This window comes from Lepisma saccharinum, unplaced genomic scaffold (genome assembly GCF_977018435.1).
Source record: "Lepisma saccharinum unplaced genomic scaffold, izLepSacc3.1 HAP1_SCAFFOLD_639, whole genome shotgun sequence".
Classification (NCBI taxonomy): domain Eukaryota; kingdom Metazoa; phylum Arthropoda; class Insecta; order Zygentoma; family Lepismatidae; genus Lepisma; species Lepisma saccharinum.
Genome location: NW_028143310.1, coordinates 78,742 through 103,582, shown reverse-complemented (window position 1 = coordinate 103,582; position 24,841 = coordinate 78,742). Strand labels below are relative to the sequence as shown.

Sequence of the window (24,841 nt, the reverse complement as noted above, 5' to 3'; positions counted from 1 at the left end):
TTTAATCCAGTCAGGAAGGATTTGTTATTATATTTTGGATGCAAAAGTATGTTTTGGCAAGTTCTACCCTTTTATTTTTCAAGTTTAGGCTTATTATTACTCAAATAACAAGGAAAGTTTGTTTATTTTAGAGTTTGCTGAGTATTTTGTTACTGTTGTACTAGGTAAACGTTTTCTAAATATATCAGATGGGGCTCTGTATATTTTTGTTTTTGCTATTTTGGAGATGATGCGATCAGCACCACTCTCCATCTGCTTTTTTATTTTATGTACCCTAATATTATTATTTTGAGGCTTAGTAAATTCTAGAGCCTATTTATGCAGGAGAGAGGGCATGAAAATTTTGATCTCAGATAACCACAACTATTTGTCAGAGTATTTTAAACGATATTTTATATTTATTATGTGCCACTAGAATATCTAAGCTTGCTTAATTTTAATGCCTGTAACGCTGTTATTGTATTTCTAGCTAAGGCTTATTGGATAAAGTACACGAAATGTTTAACATTTCGACTATTTGCCAAATTTTTTAGTGTAACGAAAATTATTGTGTGTCTATAAAGACTGAAATCCCTTTACCGATGGGTCCATAACTGGACGCTTACCAACATTGTTTCTTTTTTAAATATAACCATTTATCAATATATTGACAATTCACAGGACAAGACGAAGTTCAAAGACAACTGACTATATGGACCATAGGTTCACTTGCTAAACTTTTTTCTATGCTAGAAGAATAATTTAGCCTTATAGCCTTTTTCAAGGTATTTTTGAAGTATTACTGGTTTTTTGGGTGCATCAACACTTGGGTTATTTCCATTTGGTTTATTATACGAGGCTACAATCACTATCTGAACACTGAAATCCTCTGATTGAAACTAAAAGCTTAGGCTGTAACTAGGGATTTAGTATGTATATCGACAATTTATAGGACAACACGAATTTTACAAAGGATTGTAGGTGATGTAAGCCCACACGCCAGAGGTTTGTTAATCTGCAAGAAGCTCTTACAGCTAATATTACGAGGAAATGAGGTTGATTTTTTACTGTTTCACAAGAATGCTATTTTTTATACACCCAATATTTGATTTTTCAAGTAACTACATGTACCAGAAGTATTTACAGGCCAACTCTAACTAGACTTCGATTTATATAAATGTGGCAAGAACTATATTTCTGAGGAAGTACGCAAAAGCAGATTACCCGATTAAAGTATCTGAAAAACAGATTTTTCTATGTAAGTATATTATTATGGACTGGATTATTTAACAGATCAAACAGGAGGACTGCAAAATTAATTAAATGTAGTTCTATTGTATAGGTGGTTTCAGAGATATAAAAAAAATATATATAAGATTTCGCTTTTTTTGCTTCTGAGGCTAATTGCGACGCTAAGGGTAAATGGCGAGGAAATGTAACGGAGGAGAAACAGTCCCAAAAGTTATGGGCTGCATGTAAGTTAATACCACAGAGATATTACAGTAGGTGTAGGTTCTACCACCAGAACATTTCTATTATAATAATACTGGTTATGCTGTACTGTTAGCTAAAGATGCTTATATTTGAGAAACTTAAAAGCTTTTTGCAAAATTTTAGATAAATACTAATCTGTTAGACTGTAAACATATTTTATATCCATTCTGCAAAAGATCCGATGAAAAAATTTAAAAATTGTTATCGCCCAGACATGGACTCGAACCCTGGACAGATAGGTTAAAAGCCTAACGCTATACCAACTAAGCTATATGGGCACAAGGTATTATTTTCTTGAAAAGTTAGTTATGTTAAGAAATATATTGAAACATTTGAGAACACTCTTGGTCTGGTTCGACAGAGAAGGAGACAACATTTCCAAATTTTTACAGACTAGGTGTATTTTTCCACTATAGAGGCCTTCACTATATGTAATTCGAAACGCTAAAGTTCAGCTAACTTCCAAAATTGAGGTAAAGATTGTGTTTGGCGAGATTAACAAGTTACAATTATATCCAGTTACGGACAAATAAAGCTAAAACTCTCAGATTTACTGTACTAGCCAAGTTTTAGTAACATTTTCCTTCACTATAGTACTAATACCAAAGAAATAGATATATTTTATTTATAATTTGACCAAATGTACTAGTATGTAATTCACAAAGTTAGGTAAAAAACAGTATTTTTTTAAAATATTGTCGCTGCCTTCAAATTTTATGTTATTTAGCCACTAACAACTGGTTTACACTGTTTAACATCCTTTAAATAGCAAAAGAAGGAATTATTTGTTTAGTATTTATACTACTTTATATTTATTTAAGAAAACAATTCTACAGTTTAACTTAATTTTTAACAAATTGTTACTAATTTATATATCAAAGTTATGTTATTTAGAGTGTATGAAGGCGTATAAAGTTAATATTTGTACTTATCAGTGCAACTAACAATTATATTTTACACACAAAAGATAATGTATACAGTTAAATCACTTGAATCAGAGAATAATATTTTACAGTAATGGATTCATTCAGCACTAGTCAGTACTTTTATGCATCAGAAAGTTTTTTTTTTAATTTTCTATTATGCATCCTATTTTGGGCTTTTCTTAAAATGTATTTCTAGGGCAAACTGGTTTAATTTTCTGCTTATAATGCAAAGTTGACAGTTTTCGCACAATGCATTGTACATTTGCTATATTCTCTACTTACAATCCAAATATTATGCTTATTTAATGTATAACTAACTAACTCTCTAGCCTTCTTAAACCCGAATGTTCATGGCTGCAGCAACACATGCCTTTCATCTGTCCATGTCCTGAGCAAGATCCATATACTCCTTTCCTTCCCTACCAATTTCCTTTAGGTCCATCTCTACATTATCCCTCTATTTTTGGTTTGGTCTTCCTATTGGTCTTTTATCATCAGGTTTCCCAACAAGAATCCTGTATACTTTTCTTTTCTCTCCCATTCGTACCACATGATCTACACACCTAAGTCTTCTTGATTTAATCATTCTAATAATATCTGGACATGAATACAAATTATGTACTTCTAAATTATGTAATTTTCTCCACTCATCTGTCTCCTCATCTGTTTTAGGCCCAAATATTTTCCTAAGGATTTTATTTTCAAATACTCTCAATTTATGTTCTTTTTTCAATGTAAGGGACCAGGTATATTTACTGTATTTAACTTTTATTTTTTGTAATTAACAAAAATTAAAAGCTTATGTTGTAGTTATTATATCTTTTTCTATCAGCTTATTTTGAAATTAATATTATTAGGTATAGTCTTTGATTTATAACTATATTGCTTTTTTATCAATTTATCTAAGAGTACACGCAGACAAACACATGTGTACACACTTTTATGTAAATAGTTATGCCTTTTTTCAATATTTTAGTATGAATATTGCACTTTAACTATTCAAGCAAGGGTAGGAAAGGTAGGATTTCTGAGAATTTGTTGCAGGATTTTGTTGTCCAAGTATAGATGAGAACTGAGCTGGGAGGCTGTTTTGAACCTTTTCATGAGAGTTTGCATGTGAACTGTATGCAAATTGAGCACTATTGACTGTGCATGCTTCTAAGTTTTGCTGTTATTTTACATCAACTCTGTGAGACTGTAGAGAGTTTTTCCTTTTCAAGTAGTTTTTATTTGATTGTATTTGTATATGTTTTGGGGACTTAGCAGTTTTATGTTATGAGGCAGTTTGTTGTAGAATATTTTCACTGGATTCTTTGAGATATTGAGTGTCTGCTGTTTTACTTGTAATTATTTTCCTTCTTGTGTTGTGTATTTGACTATATTTTGTCCAAGTTTGTAGTATTTAGAATAATTGTTATTGACTTGTAGATGTAGGGAGTAATAATCCTTTGCAGGATGCCCTATACTTTAGTCTGAACATTATTCTTAGTGTTCACTTTTGAAGCCTTAGTATTCTGGTAGTAATTCATTTGTAATGTAGGCATTTTTCTGATAAATTATACTCACTTAGTTGTTTCAGCAGGTAGAAATTGCATGATGGTTTACTGCTGATGATGCTAATTTGCTCTTCTTATGTACTACGTACGATGTAGCTTATTTGAGTAATTGGAATTTTGTACTGAAAATAAGATTGCTTGTCTATTTTATTCCTATGTTTTTACTCTACCCTATGCCTTGGAAGAATCTAGATATATTTTGTTTGCAGTTTTATGTTTCTCTAAGGTTTCAGCTATGTAGTTTTTTTAAACTGTGCTATGGGTGTGACTATTGATTTCTCTTTCTGGATGCCATGTTGGTTTCTGTGTATTCCTTTTGCTGCTTGAATTTGACTTAGGTTGTTTGCTTTTTCTTTGTTCAGTATTTTTTACTTTTTTGAATTTTAATTATTTTAATTTTACATTAACTAACATATTTTACTTTAACAACAAAAAATTACTCTATTATAAGAACTTCTACTAACAAAAATATACTATTATAACTTTTAATTTTAGAAAATTGTATTTTTAAAAGTTTAACTTTGAAAAATTGAATTTTAATTACTTTAATTTTACATTAACTAACATATTTCACATTAACAACAAAATAATTTACCCTAGTATAAAAACTTTTACTAACAAAAATGTACTATTATAACTTTTAATTTTAGAAAATTGTATTTTTAAAACTTTAACTTTGAAAAATTGAATTTTAACACACTTTGACTTTAACAATGTACTTTGAATTTTTTATGTAAAAGAATATTAAAAAAGTAAAAAATACTGAACAAAGAAAAAGCAAACAACCTAAGTCAAATTCAAGCAGCAAAAGGAATACACAGAAACCAACATGGCATCCAGAAAGAGAAATCAATAGTCACACCCATAGCACAGTTTAAAAAAACTACATAGCTGAAACCTTAGAGAAACATAAAACTGCAAACAAAATATATCTAGATTCTTCCAAGGCATAGGGTAGAGTAAAAACATAGGAATAAAATAGACAAGCAATCTTATTTTCAGTACAAAATTCCAATTACTCAAATAAGCTACATCGTACGTAGTACATAAGAAGAGCAAATTAGCATCATCAGCAGTAAACCATCATGCAATTTCTACCTGCTGAAACAACTAAGTGAGTATAATTTATCAGAAAAATGCCTACATTACAAATGAATTACTACCAGAATACTAAGGCTTCAAAAGTGAACACTAAGAATAATGTTCAGACTAAAGTATAGGGCATCCTGCAAAGGATTATTACTCCCTACATCTACAAGTCAATAACAATTATTCTAAATACTACAAACTTGGACAAAATATAGTCAAATACACAACACAAGAAGGAAAATAATTACAAGTAAAACAGCAGACACTCAATATCTCAAAGAATCCAGTGAAAATATTCTACAACAAACTGCCTCATAACATAAAACTGCTAAGTCCCCAAAACATATACAAATACAATCAAATAAAAACTACTTGAAAAGGAAAAACTCTCTACAGTCTCACAGAGTTGATGTAAAATAACAGCAAAACTTAGAAGCATGCACAGTCAATAGTGCTCAATTTGCATACAGTTCACATGCAAACTCTCATGAAAAGGTTCAAAACAGCCTCCCAGCTCAGTTCTCATCTATACTTGGACAACAAAATCCTGCAACAAATTCTCAGAAATCCTACCTTTCCTACCCTTGCTTGAATAGTTAAAGTGCAATATTCATACTAAAATATTGAAAAAAGGCATAACTATTTACATAAAAGTGTGTACACATGTGTTTGTCTGCGTGTACTCTTAGATAAATTGATAAAAAAGCAATATAGTTATAAATCAAAGACTATACCTAATAATATTAATTTCAAAATAAGCTGATAGAAAAAGATATAATAACTACAACATAAGCTTTTAATTTTTGTTAATTACAAAAAATAAAAGTTAAATACAGTAAATATACCTGGTCCCTTACATTGAAAAAAGAACATAAATTGAGAGTATTTGAAAATAAAATCCTTAGGAAAATATTTGGGCCTAAAACAGATGAGGAGACAGATGAGTGGAGAAAATTACATAATTTAGAAGTACATAATTTGTATTCATGTCCAGATATTATTAGAATGATTAAATCAAGAAGACTTAGGTGTGTAGATCATGTGGTACGAATGGGAGAGAAAAGAAAAGTATACAGGATTCTTGTTGGGAAACCTGATGATAAAAGACCAATAGGAAGACCAAACCAAAAATAGAGGATAATGTAGAGATGGACCTAAAGGAAATTGGTAGGGAAGGAAAGGAGTATATGGATCTTGCTCAGGACATGGACAGATGAAAGGCATGTGTTGCTGCAGCCATGAACATTCGGGTTTAAGAAGGCTAGAGAGTTAGTTAGTTATACATTAAATAAGCATAATATTTGGATTGTAAGTAGAGAATATAGCAAATGTACAATGCATTGTGCGAAAACTGTCAACTTTGCATTATAAGCAGAAAATTAAACCAGTTTGCCCTAGAAATACATTTTAAGAAAAGCCCAAAATAGGATGCATAATAGAAAATTAAAAAAAAAACTTTCTGATGCATAAAAGTACTGACTAGTGCTGAATGAATCCATTACTGTAAAATATTATTCTCTGATTCAAGTGATTTAACTGTATACATTATCTTTTGTGTGTAAAATATAATTGTTAGTTGCACTGATAAGTACAAATATTAACTTTATACGCCTTCATACACTCTAAATAACATAACTTTGATATATAAATTAGTAACAATTTGTTAAAAATTAAGTTAAACTGTAGAATTGTTTTCTTAAATAAATATAAAGTAGTATAAATACTAAACAAATAATTCCTTCTTTTGCTATTTAAAGGATGTTAAACAGTGTAAACCAGTTGTTAGTGGCTAAATAACATAAAATTTGAAGGCAGCGACAATATTTAAAAAAAATACTGTTTTTTACCTAACTTTGTGAATTACATACTAGTACATTTGGTCAAATTATAAATAAAATATATCTATTTCTTTGGTATTAGTACTATAGTGAAGGAAAATGTTACTAAAACTTGGCTAGTACAGTAAATCTGAGAGTTTTAGCTTTATTTGTCCGTAACTGGATATAATTGTAACTTGTTAATCTCGCCAAACACAATCTTTACCTCAATTTTGGAAGTTAGCTGAACTTTAGCGTTTCGAATTACATATAGTGAAGGCCTCTATAGTGGAAAAATACACCTAGTCTGTAAAAATTTGGAAATGTTGTCTCCTTCTCTGTCGAACCAGACCAAGAGTGTTCTCAAATGTTTCAATATATTTCTTAACATAACTAACTTTTCAAGAAAACCTTGTGCCCAGATAGCTTAGTTGGTATAGCGTTAGGCTTTTAACCTATCTGTCCAGGGTTCGAGTCCCTGTCTGGGCGATTACAATTTTTAAATTTTGTCATCGGATCTTGTGCAACAGTAAGTCGTAAGTAAGCTTTTAAGTTTCTCAAATATCAGCATCTTTAGCTAACAGTACAGCATAACCAGTATTATTATAATAGAAAAGTTCTGGTGGTAGAACCTACACCTACTGTAATATCTCTGTGGTATTAACTTACATGCAGCCCATAACTTTTGGGACTGTTTCTCCTCCGTTACATTTCCTGGCCATTTACCCTTTGCGTCGCGATTAGCCTCAGAAGCAAAAAAAAGCGAAATCTTATATTTGTTCTTTTTATATCTCTGAAACCACCTATACTATAGAACTACATTTAATGAATTTTGCAGTCTTCCTGTTTGATCTGTTAAATAATCCAGTCAATAAAAATATACTTGCATAGAAAAATATGTTTTTCAGATACTTTAATCGGGTAATCTGCTTTTGTGTACTTCCTCAGAAATATACACAATCATAGTTCTTTATAAATTTAGCACCTGATATAGAATAAGTCGAAGTCTAGTTAGAGTTGGCCTGTAAGTGCTTCTGGTACATGTAGTTACTTGAAAAAGCAAATATTGGTTGTGTAAAAAATAGCCTCCTTGTGAAACAATGAAAAATTAACATTATATCCTCATAGCATTAGTTGCAACTCCTTCTTGCAGGTTAACAAAGCTCTGGCGTGTGGTCCTACGTCACCTACAATCCTTTGTAAGGTTCGTGTTGTCCTATAAATTGTCGATATACATACTAAATCCCTAGTTACAGCCTAAGCTTTTAGTTTCAATCAGAGGATTTCAGTGTTCAGACAGTGATTGTGGCCTCGTATAATAAACCAAATGGAAATAACCCAAGTGTTGATGCACCCAAAAAAAAAACAGTAATACTTCAAAAATACTTTGAAAAAGGCTATAAGGCTAAATTATTCTTCTAGCATAGAAAAAAGTTTAGCAAGTGGACCTATGGTTCATATATGTAGTCAGTCGTCTGTGAACTTCGTCTTGTCCTGTGAATTGAGAATATATTGATAAATGGTTATATATATATTTTTTAAAAAAAGAAACAATGTTGGTAAGCGTCCAGTTATGGACCCATCGGTAAAGGGACTTCAGTCTTTATAGACACACAATAATTTTCGTTACACTAAAAATTTGGCCTCGTATAAAAGTAAATAGTCGAAATGATAAACATTTCGTGTACTTTATCCAGTAAGGCTTAGCTAGAAATACAATAACAGCGTTACAGACATAAAAATTAAGCAAGGTTTGATATTCTAGTGGCACATAATAAATATAAAATATCCTTTAAAATACTCTGACAAATAGTTGTGGGTTATCTGAGATCAAAATTTTCAAGCCCTCTCTCTGCATAAATAGGCTCTAGAATTCACTAAGCCTCAAAATAATATTGGGTACATAAAATAAAAAGCAGATGGAGAGTGATGCTGATCGCATCATCTCCAAACAGCAAAAACAAAAGTATATAGATGGAGCTCTACCTGATATATTTAGAAAACTTTACCTAGTATAAAAGTAACAAAATACTCAGCAAACTCTAAAATAAACAAACTTTCCTACGTAGCAGGCGTAACCTGACCTAAATAAATACATATAGAAATACAGAACCAAAAATAGCATAGTGGAAATCAGTAAACCCTAATAATAATAATAATAATAATAATAATATATTCTGTGGCTTACATTTTAGCTAAAAGTACTTTTTCTTTAGTGTTTTTGAAAAAAAATGAAATAAATACTAAACTCTAAATTAAAAATTTGTAAATGTATATATGATACGAAACAAAATAAATACAAATTAATACATACCCTGCAAAAAATCAGTAAAAAAGTTGAAAACATCTCTTTGTGCATCCAAAATATAATAACAAATCCTTCCTGACTGGATTAAATTGTGTTATTTGAGTAATAATAAGCCTAAACTTGTAAAATAAAAGGGTAGAACTTGTCAAAACATACTTTTGCATCCAAAATATAATTCAAAACACATCTAAATTGTGTTATTTGAGTAAACTAGAGAATAATCCTGTAAACTTGGAAAAAATCTCTCTCTCTCTCTCTCTCTGTGTGTGTGTGTGTGTGTGTGTGTCTTTGAAAGTCCAAAATGTAATAAAAATGGTGCCTGAATAATATAAATAGTGTCATTTGAGTAAATATTAGGCTAAACTTGTAAAATAAACAAATAAAAGTTGAGAACACACACTTTGTGTGTCGAAAATGTAACTAAAAATCTTTCCTGAAAAGATAGAATTGTGTTATTTGAGTAATAATAAGCCTAAAGTTGTGAAATAAACAGATAGAAGTTGAGAACACACACTTTGTGTGTCGAAAATGCGACTAAAAGTCTTTCCTGAACAGATTGAATTGTATTATTTTGGTAATAATAAGCCTAAACTTGTGAAATAAACAGATAGAAGTTGAGAACACACACTTTGTGTGTCGAAAATATAACTAAAAGTCTTTCCTTAATAGTATAAATAGTGTTATTTAGGTTAAAAATAGGTATAAACTTGTAAATAATAAGTTAAAAAGTTGTAAAAAAATATCTTTGTAAATACAAAATTTAATAAAAAATGTTGCCTGAATAGTACAAATAGTGTTATTTTGGTAAAAATTAACATAAAGTTGTAAAATAATAAGTTAAAAATTGAAAAATATCTTTCTGAGTCCAAAATTTAATAAAAAAATGTTGCCTGAATAGTATAAATAATGTTATTTGAGTAATAATAAGCCTAATAAACAGATAGAAGTTGAGAACACACACTTTGTGTGTCGAAAATGCGACTAAAAGTCTTTCCTGAACAGATTGAATTGTATTATTTTGGTAATAATAAGCCTAAACTTGTAAAATAATAAGTTAAAAGTTGAAAAATGTTTTTTGTGAGTGCAAAATTTAATAAAAAATGTTGCCTGAATAGTACAAATAGTGTTATTTTGGTAAAAAAATTAACATAAAATTGTAAAATAATAAGTTAAAAGTTGAAAAAATGTCTTTGCGAGTCCAACATTTAATAAAAAATGTTGCTTGAATAGTACAAATAGTGTTATTTTGGTAAAAAATTAATATAAAGTTGTAAAATAATAAGTTAAACGTAGAAAAAAATGTCTTTGTGAGTCCAAAATTTAATAAAAAATGTTGCTTGAATAGTACAAATAGTGTTATTTTGGTAAAAAATTAACTTAAAGTTGTAAAATAATAAGTTAAAAGTTGAAAAAATGTCTTTGTGAGTCCAAAATTTAATAAAAAATCTTGCTGATTAGTACAAATAGTGTTATTTTGGTAAAAAATTAATATAAAGTTGTAAAATAATAAGTTAAACGTTGAAAAAAATGTCTTTGTGAGTCCAAAATTTAATAAAAGTGTTGCCTGAATAGTACAAATAGTGTTATTTTGGTAAAAATAAGGATAAGCTGTGAAAATGTTTGACATAAAGTCAAAGTTTGGTAAAAAATAAACTCAAAATTAAGTTAAATAGCACACAGTGACATACATTTACTACCTAAATCAATAATCAAAGGGTCCTAGGTTCGTTACCCCGTGATAAAAGAAAATGGTGAAAACTGTAGGCCCCGTCCCTAATAGCTCTCCCTTCTTCATAGTACAGATAAAAAAAACCTGCGCTAAAGCGTCCTGTGCCTTGAAGGCAAACCTGAGCGGAATATTAATTGGCGGCGGAAACCGCATAGCTTCAGAGATTTGACCCTTGCTGCGCATTCTCAGACATCCTTTGTTGTCTGGTTGAATACCTCCCCTGCCCTACAGTATTGCATAGCTTTCCCCTGTTCTTGCGTACTGGTTAACCTTGAAAAAACCGGTTCTGAAAATCTACCGACGCGTTCTCTGATTGGTGAATCAGCTTCTTCCTTTGTTCTGACGTTCTGACGTCATTTGACCTTGACCGCTCTTCCCCCAAATTCCTTTCTCCTCTACCTGCGGAGTTCACAGTCTCCTGTCTGGCGTCTGAGATCATCGTCTTTCATACCATAATAACATACATTATTACATAGTACTAATTAATAATATTACATATCGCGGGTTCGAGCACCGGGACCGTCCCCAATCGTAATTGAACCTGTACCTACACCCATTACCACCGTTCATAGCGGTTCATAAACCATAGAAAACTTATTTTCAATATTATAAACATTAATATTATCGATTGATACGTTACATACTTTGCAGTAATGAATATAAAAACATATGCATAGCGTTTAGTACCTCTAATTACCTTCTATATACATATTTTTCATAAAATAAATAATTATATATTCATAAAAGTTATAAACATGCAAATACATAAATGTAAAGTATTCTAATGATATGCAAATTTATTCATATTATGCAAATTAGTTCTTAATTATATGCAAATAAAAGACCACCCATGGAGAAAACAGGCCTTGGCGCGTTCCGATACTACTGGTACCGACTAGGGAAAATATCATCCTCCTACAGGTCGATCTTGTTACGAGGATCGAGGGGCATGATTCACATCAACGTTTACACCAAGGTTTATTGGCACTTTATTGCCTGTTCTAGATGTCTAGGGAAGGAGGTGATCGCTCCCATAATCTCCCCACGTTTAGTTGCGTGTGATTTTCCGGTTAGAATGACGTAAGTGTTCCTTTAAGTGTAATAATAGGATCTGCGGTTACTGTTTGTAAACAGCTAATTCATGTCCTCAAATATTTTCACGAAACCTAACGCGATATTTGAACATTTGCAGACACAATAAGTTTGAAATATTATTATACTACTGTCGGATTAAAAATTATAGATACTAGAGTTTGGGCTGCAATTAAAAATTAACCAGTAGACCTACATAGAAACCAGTTACATCAGAATTTAACTTATTCAATTCTGCGTTAATCTATGCTAACCAAATTCTTTTTGGAGTATGGCTCCCATTTTTATTGGCGCGAGAACAAAATAAAAGGGGGGGTTATGTTATTTTCATTTTGCAAATGATCGCTCTTTTTTGAAATTCTATAAATGAAAAAGGGGTTGTCCGATCGTAATGAAATTTTAGTATGGTGCAGGCAGAAAGGTTTCGAATACAAACAGTAATTTTCAAATTTTCAAAATGTCGAAAAACCGTTTTCATCAATTTTGCGAAAAAAAAACTTGGGTAGTCTAGTCCTATAAATACAATATTGGTCTTGCTTTGAAGTTCTTGGCATCGGTTTTTAAAAAGCGCTATCATTGTCAATTCACATTGCGAAATTCATTTTATACAGATTTTTAATCAGCGGAGTAAATGTGTATGCAGAACGTGGCAACGCGTCACACAGCGTTGTCCGTTGAACCGTGAAAACTGGAGGCTGGCGCTGCGAGTCAGTTCTTGTAGTGTTGCCATCTTCCATGTACACAGTTACTCCGCTGAATAAAAATCCATATAAAATCGATTTCGCAATGTGAATTGACAATAATAGTGCATTTTAAAAACAGATGCAAAAGAGCTTCAAAGCAAGATCAATATTGTATTTGTAGGACTACCCAATACTAAGAAAAAGTTGATTCGCAAAATTTATGATAATGGTTCTTTGACACATTTTAAAAATCTCAAAATTACGATTTGTGTTCAAAACCTTTCTATCTGTACCATACTAAAATTCAATTACGATCGGGCAACCCTTTTTGTATTTATAGAATTTAAAAAGAGCGATCGTTTCCAAAACTCAAAATAACCGGCCTTTTTTTTGTTCTCGCGACGACAAAAAATAGAAGGCATCCTCAAAAAAGAATTTGGTTAGCATACGTACACTAACGCAGAATTGTATAAGATAAATTGTGATGTAACTCGTTTTTATGTAGCCGGCCCCCGTGGCGGAGTGGTTAGAACATCGCGCTGCGACTCCAGGGGTCCTGGGTTCGAATCCTGGCTTGGGCATGTACGTTTGTGATGTCTATTCATCAATTTCATCATGTCATTACTCATCCCCATCTTCGCAAATTAGCCAAAAGTGGCACAAAAGGCGAAATAAAATAAAGCAAATTAAATCAAATGAAATCCTTTTTATGTAGGTTTAACTAACTAACTCCCTAGCCTTCTTAAACCCGAAGGTTCGTGGCTGCAGCAACACAGGCCTTCCATCTTTCCCTATCTTGAGCAAGTTCTATATACTCTTTTCCATCCCTACCGATTTCCCTTAGGTCCATCTCAACGTTGTCCCTCCATCTTCGTCTTGGCCTTCCTACAGGTCTCTTACCATCAGGTTTCCCAACAAGAATCCTGTAAACTCCTCTTTCCTCTCCCATTCGTCCCATTTATGTAGGTCTACTGGTTAATTTTTAATTGCAGTCTAAACTGGAGTATCTATAATTCTTAATCCGATAGTAGGCAATAGGTGATAGGCACGGTGGCATATGTCGGCGAAAAGACGAGAACGTCGACCAGACAGATACCATGTGTTGTTGCATTCCAAGGCCGTGTCTATCACCTATTGTCTAACATAACAATATTCCAAACTTTTTGTGTGAAGTGTATTATGTATTATCAGATCAATTGACTTGCATGCATCATAAGTGATCTCAAATTCTATTCCAAACCAACAAGACAGTACAACAGCAAAATTGAAAAATAGTTCACATTCCTAAGGTCAAAAACAACTTTACATCTTTGCAGAAACTGCTGCATATAAATATGATCGAATAATGTGTTAAGAAGAATAGCTAGGCATATTAAGTCCTTTTGTAGTAAGTGGGTATATTCTGGTCTTTTCCCCAATTTTTCTTCCTTTCTAACCTGCCTACTTGGATAGTTTTTTAGTGCCTACAAATCCGTGCTCTGTTGATCACGTAACATAAATTGCGAGTCTAAGAAGATTGTAATCGATACAGCACCTCCTCTCAAAATGCCGTGTATTCTACAGGATGGCTTACAAACCCAGTCCGAATGCAGGGTTTCATTTTGAGAGATGCAAGGGTCGACAACAGTCTGCCTCGGAACGTTGACACCTCAGACACGAATCGCTGCAGTGGAAACTTGTAGTAAAATAACTTGTCAGCTTATTGCTATTGCCAATTAACGCAGTGTGCGCCATTGGCTTTAAAGCAATAAATATATGGAAGTTTGCTTTTCGACATATAAAGTGTGACCTTCAGTCTTTCTTTTACCATACTTACACATACATCACACTGCACGAATCTATTTTGCCATTATATTCAAAATATTAGAACTAACTAGCATTGAAAGTAACAATTTGAAAATACAGTAGTCTTGCGTTAAAAAGAAAATGCATCGTATCTACTTAGCTAAAAAAATAAATATTTACACATAAGAAATAAATATTTCTAACATAACACACACAACGTTTAATATATCAATGACTTTCTTTTTTAAATAATATATAATGTTTTCAAAAATAATTTTAATGTATGTAATTTTTTAGCGCTACTGTACATATAAATGATTGAAAATGAAACAACCTTGATTAAATAACAAAATCGGAGATATTGTACATGATCGACAAGAATATGTTTATTAAATACATTCTAGGAGATTCCGTCTCAATCAATACACTCTCTCCATTATTCTAACACTGCAGAACAGAAAGTTCGATAAACATGACAATGCGCTAATTACAGAGGTAAAGCAGAAACTAAAAGAAATTAATCTTAAAACTTACAAATAATGATAGTGTATCAATACAATATTATATTTGCATGACATTGAAATTAAAACTTTACTCTACCATCTAACTCGCATACAATGTCCCTAAGTCTGACTTTCAATTCTTCATTTTTGAAAAATGAATCAAATTTTTCATTGTCTGGATGTTTCAAATCTTCTTCCGTCAGGGAATCGAAATCAGGAACATCTTCTGGATTTGTTATCACAACAGGAAGAATGGTGCAAGCTGTTACAAAACCAAACAAAAGCTTCTTTTCGATATCTTGCTTCAAATCTTGAAGGGAGAATTCGACAACGAAACCCAGTTCTTCTACAGTGTGCACAAATGTGTTGTAGTACGTTCTGAGTAGTTCTTCCAAGTGATTATCTCTCAGCTGCTTAGTTGTGCTTGTGTAGATGAAATACAGAAGGTCCAACGCTGGCGACGCGTAGCGGGCGATTTGAAAATCTAGGAGCATTGTTTTCCTAGGGATTGCACCGTCTTCTTTATTCTCGTATAGAAACAACATGTTGTTTACCCAGAAATCACCATGACCAATAACAGACAGTGGTTCCTCAGGCTGACAGATTTCTATAATCATGTCAAACATGTTTTCCTTGATACCGTCCATTTTCCTGACAAACTTTTCACACTCCGGTAGAGACTCAAGAAGCGACAACGACATCTGAATCTGTCGGTCTGTGAAAGGAGAATACATCTCCTTATTCTTCTCACAGTATACAGATTCCTTAAAACGTTCTGCCTTTTCTTTGAAATTCTCGAAGTCATCACATTTCATTGCGTAAGAAAGAGCATGAAACTTGGCTAAGTCACTCAGCACCAAGCGGCAGTGCTTGTAGTCCAGTCCCTTCCTCCTGTCAGCCATCTTGTACCCCTGGACAGCTAGATCGTGAAAAACCAGACAGTCCCTCTCATTGTCTAGAACAGTGTAGTAACAATGTGGAACAGAGGAGAATAATTCCTTGCCAATCCTCTCTTTCTGAAACCTCAAGAACTCTGGAAATATTACATTATACATTTCAATTTCTTTCAGAAATAAGCTCATGTCATCGACGAACCCTTTTCTCACCTCATTCTTTGGAACGCACTTCACCACTAGCTTATATTTCCTCTTCCCATTTGTCGCCTGAACCTCGACGGTTGCCCTGTACACGATACTAATGTAATTGTCTCCGACATTTGTCCCAACATGAACGTCACAGTTGATAACTTCCAAATATGGGTCCGATTCTCCATGACGCAAAGCGGCTGTGAAGAATTCCTCATTTAACCATGAGTGATCATTTGGTGGGTTCCCTGTCATCCCGAAGAATTGTTTCGCCTGTAATGATATCGAATTTAGCTGTAAATATTGATATAATTAATTATAAAATATTTACTTAAAGAGGATTGCATATACGAGAGAAACTAAAATTAGACAAATAATTTGGTTATCAAGAGGCAATGAATATTGATTTGTCATCGATACTAGTAGGATGCTGCTCCATTTCCCCAGTTAGTCCTGAGTAAGATGTCGATGATTGATTATGATTCGGTTTAATTTACATCGCCTTACTGCCACATTGGCTAATAACGACGATGGGGATGAATGGTGGTAGTATCAAAGGGATGAAGCGACACATGTTGACAACACAACACAAACTCCCACAGAAGCCTGTACTGACTGTGGGATCCAGGCCCTAAGCTATGATGGAGCGGAAGCTAATATTTCCTGCGTCTTTAGCGCTAGGACGCCAGGGGTCCCGGCCTGGGCATGGTCGTTTGTGAGTGTTCATTCATCAATTTCATCATATCATCACTCATCCTCATCTTAGCAATTCGCCAAAAGTAGCAGAAAAGAGAAGTGAAACAAACTGAATCAATCAATCAATCCAGCCTCATTACTCCATCGAAAGCTATTTTACAAAATGCAACATCAGAGCACATAGGTTCACTATTAACTTAGTGTCTTGAAAGAGGATAACAGGATTTGTATGACGTTACATACAAATTTGAAGGACACTTTTGAATTTTATTTAGCTCTCAACTAATTGAATGAACACACACAGATTTATTTTTATGTCTCGATAAAAAGAAATCAATAATTAAGATCCTGAGTCATTGTCTTGAGGAGATAAACGCTCAGAAATACCCTAGAAATAATAGCATTGATAGTAATCCATTATGAAGTACCCAGAACCTTGACTGTAACCGAAAGCATATTCATGATGTTCCTCTAATGTAAACAACAGGCAGGCACAGAAGGTTGAAGAATTTCATCTACTGGGAATTTTCAGATGGCTTGATAAGCTTTGAAATCCTCATCCTGATAGTTGAATATACCCAGCAACCTTGGGCATATTTGTATGTGCTAGCAACCAGATATATGGTGAAAAAGTACACACAGAAAAGTAAACGTTACATAATACAAATTCGTTCACACAAAGTGCAAAACACATTAAGCGAAAAAGCTGGAGAATGTATTGAGAAAGTTAACTATATTATTTTGGTTGCTTCTAAATGGTCGCTTCTAATTTGCAGAATTTCATTGCTACTGCATCCAACGGAGTGCTAGCTGAACACACAGTTTTTAGTGCATTTCTTTATTTTGTTTCTCCCTACGACATCTTATTATTAGGGATGGTACAGTCACGGACACTTCTGGGTTGTAATGACCCCATTGAATTTCAGTGTAATTGTTGTAATCCAGAAATGTCCATGACTGTACTATAAGGGAAAGTTTACAAATATCGTACTATATGTCTGAAATATGACACATCACGTTTCACCTGGTTTCAACTCATCTTCTTTAGAGAATCAGGCGGGTTAAAGTATTTCAGTGTGAAAATGAATGAATTAACTGTGGTAGCACTTTGGTTCGCTATACTGGGCCCCTAATAAGTGTTCATGTTTCAAAAATGCACCTGAATTGAGTTTTAAACTGTTACTTCTGCTCTTTAAACCCTTAACGGAACAGGCTTGTTTTTGCTGACATTCTTTCGAGATTTAAGGCTTTAAAGCGCTCCCTTTTTTTTAAAAAAAAATATTTCAACAGGCTCTTGGGGTATGTGGATATCTGGGGCTTACAACATCGTGAGCCATCCGTATAACGGTCAAATATTGAGTGACAAGTAATTAATCTAATTGCCCGTTAGTAGGAATTAATTGCAATTGGTATTATTAATATCCGTCGCGAATACAGGTGTCTAGCGAACTGCCTTAGCCAACACTAGATTGCTCAACCACCGTTTTTCGCCCGAATTCGGATTTACATGCATTCTTATGGGAATAACAAGAAAAATGCAACTTCTAAACCAATGGACCGAATTGGATAAGATTTTAACCAGCGGAAGACCACATCATGAAAGTACTGATTCCAAGATTTGAGCCTAATCAGAACAGAACTACGGGAGTTATGAATTATTAAAGATTCAACGCTGAATTGAAAGGGAGAAGCTACCCTACTGAGATGTCCTTGCTTTTCGTGACTGACTACAATGGAGAAAGAGTTAGCCTAATCTCTGCGCGAGGGGCTGCTACCAAAGGTTAAGGACCGGAGTGAGCATTGACCAGGATAGGAGGACAACGGTCAAAGCACCAGAAACAATAAACAAGCACCTGATCATAGAGGGTAGCGCGTCACTACGTTCAAATCTGGAATAAAAGGGATGATTTGAAACAGTTTTACACAGTTTGCCTACAATCGCCACCGGAGTGTGAGCTACGCGCGACCGAGCTGCGAGTTGCAAGCAGACTCGAGGTCTGGATTTGTTTTCCTCGAGTGAGTGTTTCAGAGCCATGGAGTAGAGCAGAATAGAACCAGGGGGTCCTTCTCCCCCTCGCCGTTTACGCATCCGTGCACATACGTGTGGTTATGTGAGAATAACGCCAGACACGTCCACCCGTGTCAATCGTCCGAAACAACGTCCTAAGTAGTGAAAGTTAATAACATTTGATATCCATGTGAAACCGCGAATGGCTCATCGCGTATGTTCGTCTCATCGCCCAAGTCACGTATCTGTACTTACGAGTGACCGCGAAGAACTGACCTATTATTGCGCAAGTTGTCGTATGGAGTCGACAGTGAACGAGTGAAGCCAGGATCCGATGAGGCCAGATGGAGCTGCCGACTGATCCACTTTCGCCAACCAGGATAACCGCGAGGTGCAACGATGGAGTGTGGGGAGGCCTTCCAAAACTGTAGGACCACTTTCACCCAACCCAGGTCAGAGGGAATGCAGCGAAGGTAAGATCCAACCATGTGCGTGTGTGAGAGAGATGACGACAATCTATCGCGAATCTGCGTAAATCAAATCATTGCTTAACTTAAATCAGTGCTATGGCATCCCTAGACATCTGTTTTCCGGCGGAGTAATCAAATGTTAAAGATGAGAGTTTATGTTAGCCGCAAACGACAGTTCATTGAATATATTTATACCTTCAGAAAAGATAGAAGGGGTTCGCACAAGGAACAATTATTCACTTTATGCTTAAAATCCTAAACGATAAATTGTAAAAGGCAATGTAGCCAGACATAACAAGAGTATGGTCAAAGTAGTAATTAATCTAACCTTTGTAATTGTCATATTGTCGCCATATGCCATGGAATGAGAGTATGAATGTGAGATCGAGTGAAAGAGGGCAAGATGTACTGTGTTTTTATCTGTGCTTTAATATATGTGTATATTCAGAAACACCGTAGTATTATGTAACGTCATTTCAGGTATTTAAAATCAAATCCTCCTAGGTTTATTCTCGGTAACTCCGACTGTTAGGCACTTATCCTGACCGTATTATATTTCATGTAATGTTTAATTCGCCCAGCAGGTGAGGCGAGAGATTCTTCTTCGTTGTTGCGTTGCTAAGCTCAGCTCAGTTGAGTTCAGTTGAGTTAATTAGTTATTTATTAAATTAGCAGCCCGTGACATCCGCCTCCCTAGACAGTTAATGTATGGTACATTCCAGCAGAATGTCGACAGGACATTAAAATGTTGGTACATAAATAATAATTAGATGACCCGTGTATGGTTGCAACAATCCAGAAACAGGTGGTAGGTAATACCATAGACCACGTCACGTGATATGTCAGTCATATGGTTCGTTGAAGGAAACGCGTACACAGTTACCCCGACAACGCTCTAAATTTTTTCACCAGGTCCGTAGCGAGGGCTGAAGTCTAAGGCGACATTAAAAGTTTTTTAATTTACTTTTCAAAATGTTTTTATAGAGAGACAATGAAGTCAGAATATGCGACGTGAAACTTACACTTTGGGAGAGGTGTTACTCAACCCTTGTTCCCACTGTGTATTTTTCAAGTGATGAAGTAACTTCCCTCTGGGTGATCACTACCTGAAAATACATTCAACTTGGTACAAGATGTTGTTCCCTATTCAACCACAAAAGGATCTCTATCATATATCCTTTTCGATTTATCAGGTTGATAAGGGGTTCCCCGAAAGTGCAGTGGTAACATCGTCGCCTTGTAATCAAGAGGTACCGAGTCGATACCCTGTGGAGCCACTTGGCACAGTGCTTTTGCATCACACTTTAAACTGTAGCTCCAGTCACGATTAACCTTTTTGTGCATAAAGTGGACTTAAAAGGGCAAACCAAAATCAACGGAAAGTTACAGGGTGTTACCAGAATCCTAAACCTAGAAGTAAACAAGATGTTTTTATTTTTCGCAAAGGGATCTACGTTTTTAAAAATGTTCTTGCGTCCGTTACAGGCTTTTAAATATTTGCCAACGCAGAATGTGTTTGACCTTCTACAGACACAAGATTAGAGCACAATACACACAGGAAATGTAATCTTTCCTTAGGGCTACACATAATATGTCCAATATAGGTTACGTCATTACGAGAAATTTTATATTCCTAGTGCACAATTCAAATTGTAACCACACATATTTCAGAAAATGAACACCCTGTTTCGGTCTACAGTTAAGTAAATTTTTATTACCAATCTTGCATGGAGGCCAGAAATCATATGTGTGCTTCCCTAATCATGGACCTCCGCAGATTTTTTTCACGATGGGAAAAGCAAGATCTTTTTTTCACGGGGCATATTACCCCGATAATAGTGTTGCTCCCTCAAGAAACACAACTTGAATTTGAAATTATCGCATTAATGTAAATTACTATGACTGAAATCAAATTATACGTGTTAAATATGTAATTTTAGGTTGGCATTCGATTTCTAAAGGGGAGATGTGGCCATCCTTGCCATCCATCCTCATCCCCCTTCAAATACTACTCTCTACTTCAAATTATTATTAATAATAGGGCCTCAATGACAGAGTGGTCAACGTCAATCTAGAAGCCCCAGTTCGAACCATGGTGAAGACATACCTTTACTGTTTTCATCGTCGCGTTAACCCAAGAAGTAGAAAAACGACGTAAATAATAGAAAGAGAAGAATAAGTAATAAAGTAAAATAAAGCTCCTTCAGGTGATATTTTATATGTTTAGTACATTTACAATGCATATTATTTTGTCTATTTTGCGGCCCTTTTCAAAGCAATTTTCCTCCAGCCCCTTTGCAGCCGGAAGCCTTACGCTCTGTCCGAAAGGTATATGTATGTTTGGTGTATGGTCACGTGGTGCGTGCTAACTAATCAAATGACCGTTTAAAGTAGCAGACAGGCCTTTGCTGAATCTTCTGAACTTGAACACCGCTTTCCGTCTAGTTGGTTGAACCTAATTTCCTTGCACCACCCTGACATTGGATACACCTGCACTACACCGAGTCTCAAAAAGTGCAGCCAACTATACGGGGCTAGTACGTACTTGGAGTATGGTCTTGGCGGAAGTGACGTCACCTAGTACAGTTCGAAAGCGTCAAGTTCACGAGGTATCAAGACCACAGTGAAGAGCACGCGAAGGTTGCATGCTCGGTCACGTGACAAGCGGACTTGTTGTTCATTTGTTTGAAATCGCGGAAGTAGAAAGCCAGAAAGTTGTTTGTTGTAGTTCTGTGGAAATGTATGTATAAGTGCATTTGCAAATACTATGTGATTTCTGTGGTGAAAAACAAGTGTTTTAAACGTGGAAAACCAATATGTCCTGGGTTATATCTACTGATCGTATTTGGCGCTGCAGTCGAAGTGCAGTTCGAAAGATCTTCACTCCCAGTCCACGACTTCCAGACCGCACTGCGAGACCATTCTTGAAGTATGGTCGCTTCAAGGACGGTCTTGCACCTTTCGGACACGGCCTGAGTTCGTACCCCCAACTTCCTCCCAAAGTCTGGACCTGTGTATTACATAGTCACGTATGATCCTCTGTATCCCCCTAAAAGTAAAGAAAAAATGTATTGTTTAAGATGATTATTTTGTTTGTTTCCTGTTGTCTTTAGCTGGCGGAGCTGTGTGATGGTGAACTTACAGGATACCTCTGTTTCTCTAACCTCAAGCAGCACAGCGCCTGAGCAAAGTCTTTGCGCAAGTGAATATAGCACCGAAAACGACAATCCAAGACAACACCAGACAGGACGTTGCCTACAGATTCATAAACATGAAGGACTGAAAACTTACGAAACCAAAATAGAAATGAAACTATCGTTAGGAGTGTTAGATTTATTGCCGTTCGTAATTATACGTTGTTAGGTTATGATTATGAATGTTAGTTTTGACGCTCATAGAAATTTTTTCGAGGTTTTTACTAGGTTAGAAGTGCTACGTTTGATGACGTTATCATTTGGACGTGTTTGTACGCTATTTGAGTGTGCATACAATCAGTTCTTACGAATAGAAAAGGGCCAAAGTACTCTGAGATAGGCGGTCTTTTTTTTTACTTACTCGGCCCGTACTTTGGGATCAAATATCTCTGTTATCTATGCTTTCATTGCACTAAACACATTTTTTATTACATAAAACTTCGAAATCTATCAATTAAAAACAAATGGGACATAATTCTCGAGGAGGTACAGTCAAGTGGTTTTGGAATTACTTTTAAGGGAATTTACATATCCTTAGACTGCAATATTTAAGAAAAACTTACCCGTAGACCAGTGAGTAATGAAATGACACACAAGAAGCTCCTGCCTTCCTATCGTGGAATTCCAACAGATAATGCGATTAAGCGCTTGGTGCTTCAAATAGCTTCATACCTCAACTGCAGATGGCAGCACGAACGTCGACTTTTATCCCGTCTAGTAATTTGTTCCTCAGGGCTAAGTCCGTGATTGCTGTTATTACGTGATGTTACGTAATAACTTTTTGTCGGCACGATAGATGGGGAACGGTATAGAACAGTGGAAATATTTCGCAAGAGGAGAGACAGCTGAAAACACAATGTAACTTTGCAGACAAATGCAAAATTTACTTTAGGTTTTTTTTTTTTTGTTGTTGGAACCAGGGCCGGGTGTGAGGCAGCGAGTGTAAGGAAACGTTGGTAAAAACTAATGTTACGGCATGTGTGAACCTTAATAGGCGTCATTAATACTACTGCAACTTTGTGAAGATATTCAATGTGTTTAAAAAGTATCTTCCGGTTTCCAATGGTATATCACGCCTTACAAGTTATCTATACGACCTCCCCACCTCCCCTAGTTAAGCGAATGACATCAAGGTGATGGAGGAATTTTTCCATTACTCTCTCCAATATGTCCGTTATCGCTGACTTCTCAGAAGTTCAGATGCGATTTTGTAGCTTATCTGGAGAGTATTGGGCAACAGTAGCGGATACACGGCATCATTAATATTACCAGAAGATAATGATCCGCTGACTTAGAAGGCCAACATCAAATCTGTCGATCTGTCTTTCGAGATCGGAGTTCACTATATAGGCGTCGATTCCCTCAGACATTTGGGGGGGGGGGGGAGCTAAGCAAAGCGTAAAGACAGATTTCTTTCCGTTTGCGGGAGGGGTAGTAATTTTTATTTTATTTTAAAGAATCCGAAAGAGAGACCTAAGAATATACACACTTGATTCAACATTTGAATCTTTGTAATTACAATTACTAGCTCAAACAACAACTACCTATCAAGGTACAGGGTGTTTCAATAAAAATATAACTAAAAGTATCCAAAACACTCCTTATTCAGTTACCATTTTATTGAAACACATTGTACATAGAACTTTATGAGCTAGACAAAAAAAGTCTCAACATTGTGATTACATAGTTATGTAACAATATTTTATCTGCAACTTTTGATTGAGAATTTTATTATCATATACCTATTGTTTACATATTGTACTTCTTCCCACAATCCTTTATGGGAGTTTAATATCTTCGCACATGCTCACACATATACACACAAACATATTTTTTATCGTTGGTTACGCATTATATAAGTGACACTAGCTACAGTAATGCAGTATGAAGTAGCACACATATGTTTACAGGCATCTTGACACAGTGCCACAAAGTTGAGACGCTTCTGTGTCATCATGCTTCGTAAATAGTTCTTGAGGCGATGCAAAGAACAAACTACTTTCAGCCTCGCAAGAAAAATATAGCGTAAAAGCAAGCACACTAGTCTTTCTGCTTTTCTTAAATAGTAGCAGTGAGTATTTGCTACTAGGCTACAGCGTGGGGGCCGCAAGACCAGGGGTTGCACAAAAATGAGACGCTGAAGAAGCAGAAGTGACAAGCAGCGGCGGCGCCAGGATTAATCATGTAGGGGTGCTGAGGGGATGCGGAAAGAAATTTAGGGGGTGCGATGCTGAAAATAAGGAAAACATGAAACACGGATGCAACCTTTCAAAACTGGGAGAGCAAGGTGCCAAAACCCGGGGGGAGGGGGGGGGGGGCAAGGACAGTTTGCTTTTCCTTGGTAGATAAGGTTTAGCATAGTGCGGGGGAAAAAATAGCAAGAGCGGGGGGCAACTTCATCCCTATTCGGGGAGCGGGTGTGAAGGA

The 24,841-nt window shown here is 35.0% G+C and overlaps 1 protein-coding gene across 1 annotated transcript; it reads right to left on the bottom strand.

The window, feature by feature from the left end:
- Positions 1-14,744: 14,744 nt before the first annotated feature.
- Positions 14,745-23,106, bottom strand: LOC145983092 (uncharacterized). Its single transcript, XM_083116365.1, has 2 exons — positions 22,978-23,106; positions 14,745-16,319 (listed from the first exon to the last, which is right to left on the bottom strand). The coding sequence occupies exon 2, from the start codon at positions 16,299-16,301 to the stop codon at positions 15,042-15,044; it is 1,260 nt and encodes a 419-aa protein (XP_082972491.1). The 5' UTR covers positions 16,302-16,319; positions 22,978-23,106; the 3' UTR covers positions 14,745-15,041.
- Between the last annotated feature and the right edge of the window lie 1,735 nt (positions 23,107-24,841).

Excerpts from the sequence above, each read along its gene's own strand:
- LOC145983092 (XM_083116365.1), bottom strand. The coding sequence starts at position 16,301 with ATGACAGGGAACCCACCAAATGATCACTCATGGTTAAATGAGGAATTC.